Below are 6,702 nucleotides of genomic sequence, written 5' to 3' on the forward strand. Positions count from 1 at the left end.
TGTCCAGATAGTACAGTACAGTCCAGTACAGTTCCAGTGTAGATCCAGTACAGTCCAGTACAACCAATATAGTCCAGTCCACGTATAGTCCAGTTACGTCCAGTTGTATCCAGTATAGTCCAGTATTAGTCCACTATTTTAAGCCAGTATTGTCCATTATTGTCCAGTAATTAGTCCAGTATAGTCGGTATAGTCCAGTATAGTCCAGTTAATACTCAGTAATATCCAGTACTATCCATACCGCCCAGACCAGAAGTCCAGTACCAGGAAATAGTCCAGTATAGTCCGGTAAGTCCAGTATCAGTCATAATAGTCAAAGTAATAGTCCAGTACAGCCGTGTAGTCCAGATAGTCCAGTAATAGTCCAGTATATCCAGTATACTCCAGTATAGTCCGCAGTATACTCTATGTGGATAGCTCCATAGCTCCAGTCGCTAATCGCCAATACATATTCTCTGCTCTTCAGCTTAAGTCCAGTATTGTCCATACTAGTCCAGATAGTCGTATACGTCCATATAGTCCAGTAATACGGTTCCAGTATAGTCCAGTAATACTCAGTCATAGTCCAGTATAGTCCAGTATAAGTCCAGTAATAGCCGTATTAGTCCTGTACGTTGTCCAGTAATAGTCGACATCGTTGAGTCCACGTTAGCCATTATAGTCCAGTATTGTCCAGTAATAGGTCCAGTACATGTTTCCTGCCCAGTATATACTCCTGACATCTGCAGTATAGTCCAGTATTGTTCCAGTCCTTGTCCAGTATAGTCCAGTATAGTCGCAGTAATAGTCGCAGTATAGTCCAGTATTTTCAGTAATAGTCCAGTATAGTCCAGTACAGTCCAGTGTAGTCCAATATAGTCCCAGTATTGTCCAGTAATAGTCCAGTTTGTCCAGTAATAGTCCAGTATTGTCCAGTACATAGTCAGTATAGTCCAGGTAATAGTCCAGTATAGTCCAGTGTAGTTCAGTATGTCCAGTATTGTCCAGTAGTCCAGTGTACATCCAGCATATTTCCAGTACTCACAGAGAGCTGTCCAGGCAGGATGACGGGGAGGGCTCTGAGGGTAGCAGGGCTGGTGGGGGACATGACCGATATGGAGGGACGCTCCATCTTCTGAGACTCAAAGGAACTGGAGCCCGCTGCCAGGGGAAAGAACCAGGATGRGAAAGACMCAAACAACTCAGTGGGTAGACAGTACTGTATATTAACACCAATMAACTATGCCGTATTGTTCATCAAGGAAAACCAYAGCTTTGTTYAKACTTACTCGATTCTAAAGGAGGATGTGATGTTTCTGGAATTCTTGGTATGTCTCTGTAAGATGGGAGGAAGATTACATCAAACGTCTGCACAGACCTCTGCAATAGTCACTGACCAACAGCCATCACCAACCCCCATTTGATACAGAGTGCCAGCACATACAATACCTCAATCGTATGTTTGTTTGTATCGAAAAGGAAAAACACAGACACGTACACAAACTGGGTATTGGGTTAGAGAGCGGTAGTTCAAATCCACACGGGGGAGAGACGTATGGGTTGAGAGAAGAGAGGGAACTTTCCTTATAAGGGTTTCTCTAAGGTCTAGGATGTTAGGGGTTACATCAGGGTTAGGCCTCAGGGAAGGACTACCGTACGACATAGCGGTCACRATGTCCACAATACGTATGTACTTACTGATACGCTCTATACACCTTTCTCAAGAAGTTATTGGAAATGATGCGGTGGATAGATCTTTTAGGTAAAGAAGACAATGGCCGTCAACATTTCACTTCAAAATTAGAAATAGTCAGAAAAGGGCACACAACAGTCGCAATATAGTAATAATAGTCCAAAATGGCAAACACAGTGCAAAATAGTCACACAATAGTTGCAGTGTATCGCACAACGGTTCCAAAATGGGAATTTAGCATTTCACACCGGAAGTCAGTCTTACCCAATAGGCCTTGAGACAACTATTTCCACTTGAGGCTCCGCCTTGGATTCCAGAATGATGTTGTACACTTCCTTCTTGGTTGCTCCCGGCAACGACTTCCCGTTCCACTGCAGTACCTCATCACCTAGAAAACAGGAAACAAGATGGCCGACATTAAAACAGCTGATTCATGGGTAAGCATGGAGCCTAGGTTAAAGATAACAAAGGTTAATTAAGACAATGTAATAATTCCATGCAGAAGTGTTAGAAAATAAACAAAATCCTTGGACCAGAGCCGGAGTGAAAATGACTAGAAGTGAATGTTACCGGTACAGAAAGTTCACCATCAAAGTGGAAAATAAACGCAATCATAGTGTACTCAGCAAACTAAAGRAGAATTGTTTAACTGTCATTGTTACGATCGTCGTCCTCCTCATCTGAGGAGGAGTAGTAAGAAGGATCGGAGGARCAAAATGCAGCGTGATGATTATCCATTTTAATTAGAAAACTTGAAAACAAAGAACAAAACAATAAACGGACAAACGAACGAAAACGAAACAGTCCCATATGGTGACATACACAAAGACACAGAAACAGGAACAATCACCCACAACCCACAATGACAAAACAGGCTACCTAAATATGGCTCCCAATCAGAGACAACGAAAAACACCTGCCTCTGATTGAGAACCATATCAGGCCAAACACATAGAAACAGACAAACTAGACATACAACATAGAATGCCCACTCCTATCACACCCTGACCAAACAAAACATAGAAACATACAACGCAAACTATGGTCAGGGCGTGACAGTCATTCTATTTATTGAAATGTTTTTCAAATTATCTACAGCCATTTTATTACTTGATGTCCCGACCACTGGTAACGATTTCAAAACTAATTCTGTAGAATCAGCAACAGCGCTGGTCAAATGAATGTGTTTGTTTTCTAACGCTGGCGCATGGGAATTATTACGTTGTCTTAACCTCTATTTTTTCAACCTAGCCTGGCGCTTTACTGAACAACCTCTGTTCACAACACAAGCAGTGTTCGGGTAGAAACGGTAGATTTTCGCAGCTCAAAAAGAACACACAGACAATCTGACAGAGCTACCAGACGGATGTGCAACACTTCTCCAGCAGATAACCCTGAATGTCTGAATGTTTTTTTGACGTTGCTTACCAGCTCGTAGGTGGCCAACAATGTCCGCCAGACTTCCTTTCTTGACTTTGGTGATGAAGGCCCCCAGTCTCCCTGTCTCTGTCATCTTCCCACCCACGACCTAGAAGGGAAACAGAACAGGGGCAGCTCAGACACAAGACCAAGAGCTCAGTACATAGAGATAACAGTGTAATTAAAACACTGCCCCTTGTGTTCAGTGCCAGTATCACCGAATATCCTGGGAAGGTACAAGGTCAGTATGAAGATATGACAATCTGGATACCGTCCCAGCCGAGTAGAAATCTACAGTATGTCCCCATAGTTTCCTTTATTATATACTTCTGTGGATAGTACACTAGCATCACTTACATTTGAGTCATTTAGCAGACACTTATCCAGATCAACTTACAGGAGCAATTAGGGTTAAGTGCCTTGCTCCAGGGCACATCAACAGATTTTTCCCCCCACACATAGTTGGCTCGGAGATTCAAACCAGCAACCTTTCGGTTACTGGCCCAACGCTCTTAACCGCGAGGCTACCTAATGTGGAGGTCAGACGTTAGAGACCCGGGTGGGCTCAGTACACAGGGATACACAGGGGTTAGTGTGGTAGTTTCCCCAGACTTCCTTTATCATACACATCCTTTGACAATACACCATCACACAGCCTGGGGCTCTGATGTCCTACACCCAACGGTCTCAGTACACAACAACGGTCTCAGTACACAGTTAATGTGGTAATACTATAGTAATTGAAAGGGATGCCGCAAGTGATTCCCTCTTACCTTTAACCCTAGTAAGGAGCCTGCCTCGCGGGGCATGGCCGACCTTTTGCTCAGAGTGATGCGTCCGATTAAGTGGTCGCCCTCCTTGGACGGCTGCCATGTCACTGGATGCTGTAGAGGGGGAGTAGGGGAGAGGGGGAGATTTAATTCCATCAGACAGAGAGAGAGGCAAGAGGGAGAGACGGAGAGGGGGGTGTGGTAGAGAGGGGATATAGGTAGCGACAGAGAGGGAGAGGAGCGAGGGTAAGAAAGGTAAAAACAAGTTAGGGAGAGAAAGAGAAAGACAGAGAGTCTCTACATCCCTTGTGAGGACAACTCTTCCACCCAGGCCAACTAGGAGGGACATGCCCATCCACAATAAACACATACTATATCAATTTACACTCCAAGCAATTATCTCTAGACTGGACTGTATAATGTTGTAAGAATCTATATTTAGTAATGAATGGTGGGTAGAGTATGCCCACACACTTACTCAGACACTGCGGGGAATGAAACTAATAGGGCAGAATGTGTGTGTGTGCATGCATTTGTGTGTGTGTGTGTGTGTCTGTGTGTGCGTGTCCTAGGGTGGCGAGTCTGAGTTGAGTCAGCTTAAGCAAAACCCAAATCTGTCACTTTCTCCTGAAACTTACATGCCACACAGCAGGATCCAGAGGATGGCAGTCCCAATCACCTGGAGAGAGAGCGAGAGAGAGAGCGAGAGAGAGAGAGAGAGAGCGAGAGAGCGTGAGAGCGAGAGAGCGAGAGAGCGAGAGAGCGAGAGAGTGCAAGAGCGAGAGAGAGAGAGAGAGGTAGAGAGGTAGAAAGAGAGAGAGGTATAGAGAGTAGAGAGATCGAGAGAGTAGAGAGATCGAGAGAGGCAGATAGATAAGATACACAGAAAGTGATAGAGTTAGAGATAGAGAGAGTTAGACGGACTCTGCATGCAGAATTCTGGAAAAAATAATATCCTTGTACAATGTAAAACACCAAATAATGCATGCAGAGCAGAATTAGGCCGATACCCACTAATTCTACAACCATCTAAAAGGAAGCGATTCCCAAACCTTCCATAACAAAGCCATCACCTACAGAGAAATTAACCTGGAGAAGAGCCCTGGGGCTCTGTTCACAAACACAAACAGACCCCACAGGGCCCCAGGACAGAAACACAATCAGACCCAATCAAATCATGAGAAAATAAAAAGATAATTATTACACATTGGAAAGAATTTACAAAAAAACTGAGCAAACTAGGATGCTATTTGGCCATAAACAGAGAGTACACGGTGGRAGAATACCTGACCACTGTGACTGACCCAAAATAAAGGAAATCTATGTACAGACTCAGTAAGCAAAGCCTTGATATTGAGAAATGCCGCCGAAGGCAGATCTGGCTCTCAAGAGAAGACAGACTATGTGCACACTGCCCACAAAATTAGGTGGAAGCTGCACTTCCTAACCTCCTGCCAAATGTATGACCATATTAGAGACACATACTATATTTCCCTCAGATTTCACAGACCCACAAATAATTTGAAAACAAATCCAATTTTGATAAACTCCCATATCTATTGGGTGAAATACCAGTGTGCAATCACAGCAGCAAGATTTGTGACCTGTTGCCACAAGAAAAGAGCAACCTGTCACSCCCTGACCTTAGAGAGCCTTTTTATGTCTCTATTTGGRTTGGTCAGGGTGTGATTTGGGGTGGGCATTCTATGTTTTTGTTTTCTATGATTTTGTATTTCTATGTTTTGGTCGGGTATGGTTCTCAATCAGGGACAGCTGTCTATCGTTGTCTCTGATTGGGAACCATACTTAGGTAGCCCTTTTCCATCCTTTCAGTGTGGGAAGTTGACTTTGTTAGAGGCATCATAGCCTATGTTAAGCTTCACGGTCGTTTATTTGTTTTGTTGGCGACATTTACCTAAATAAACAGAAATGAACGCTCACCACGCCGCGCTTTGGTCGAGTTCTTTCAACGGCCGTGACACAACCAGTGAAGAACAAGCAAACCTATATTTGTGTTTATTTATTTTCCCTTTTGTACTTTAACTATTTGCACATCATTACAACACTGCATATAGACATAATATGACATTTGAAATGTCTTTATTCTTTTGGAACTTTTGTAAGTGAAATGTTTAGTGTACATTTTTTATTGTTTATTTAAACTTTTGTTTATTATTTATTTCACTTGCTTTGGCAATGTTATCATGTGTTTCCCATGCCAATAAAGCCTGTTATTTGAAATTGAATTGAGAGAGAGAGAGAGAGAGAGAGAGAGGGAGACAGGTAAGATAAACAGAAAGATAGAGAGAGTTAGAGATGTAGAGAGAGAGAGGTAAAAGCTAAAACGAGAAAGTCAGTTTCAGTCGCCGTCAGACTAAGTCAACTCAGTCCAACACACCAGGAAACAAGGGGACAAACTGGGACCTTGTCTGTCTGTCGCCCAACTCTCATTACCAGCCATACTGGCAGATGGTGGCGAGACAGAGAGACTGGAGAATGGCCACACTTCAGTCCAGACCAGCTCTACCCATCGACCCAGTGCCACACGTCCTCCAAAGCCTCATACCTCCTTCAAGGCCTCATCCACCCTTTTAAGTCTTCAATGGATGACGTCAACAGAATAGCAGGATGAAATTAGATGGGGACTTTGGTGTATGACTTTAGAAACAGGGACAAGTCCCTGAACCTACAGGACATAGCCAGCTTGGACACTGATCAGAGACGTGTATATAAAGAGCTAAGGGAAAGTAAGTGGTCAGGAGAGGAGGGAGGATGTAGGGGTTAAAGTTGAGGGGTGCAACTCAACTGTTTGCTGATTTGGAAGTGAGATCTAAAAAATGT

The 6,702-nt window shown here is 43.6% G+C and overlaps 1 protein-coding gene across 1 annotated transcript in view; it reads right to left on the minus strand.

The window, feature by feature from the left end:
* Positions 1–6,702, minus strand: part of LOC112076870 (regulating synaptic membrane exocytosis protein 1) — a gene marked incomplete at its 3' end in the record, with an annotated part of 42,620 nt that overhangs the window by 3,311 nt on the left and 32,607 nt on the right. The window contains exons 5-10 of the mRNA XM_070441485.1: positions 4,500–4,540; positions 3,865–3,975; positions 3,101–3,200; positions 1,937–2,060; positions 1,269–1,315; positions 1,025–1,140 (exon numbers count right to left, since the gene is read on the minus strand). Of these exons, the coding sequence (XP_070297586.1) occupies positions 1,025–1,140; positions 1,269–1,315; positions 1,937–2,060; positions 3,101–3,200; positions 3,865–3,975; positions 4,500–4,540 (539 nt within the window). The remainder of the gene's footprint in view (positions 1–1,024; positions 1,141–1,268; positions 1,316–1,936; positions 2,061–3,100; positions 3,201–3,864; positions 3,976–4,499; positions 4,541–6,702) is intronic.

The sequence above is a fragment of the Salvelinus sp. IW2-2015 genome, unplaced genomic scaffold (genome assembly GCF_002910315.2).
Source record: "Salvelinus sp. IW2-2015 unplaced genomic scaffold, ASM291031v2 Un_scaffold4098, whole genome shotgun sequence".
Taxonomy (NCBI): domain Eukaryota; kingdom Metazoa; phylum Chordata; class Actinopteri; order Salmoniformes; family Salmonidae; genus Salvelinus; species Salvelinus sp. IW2-2015.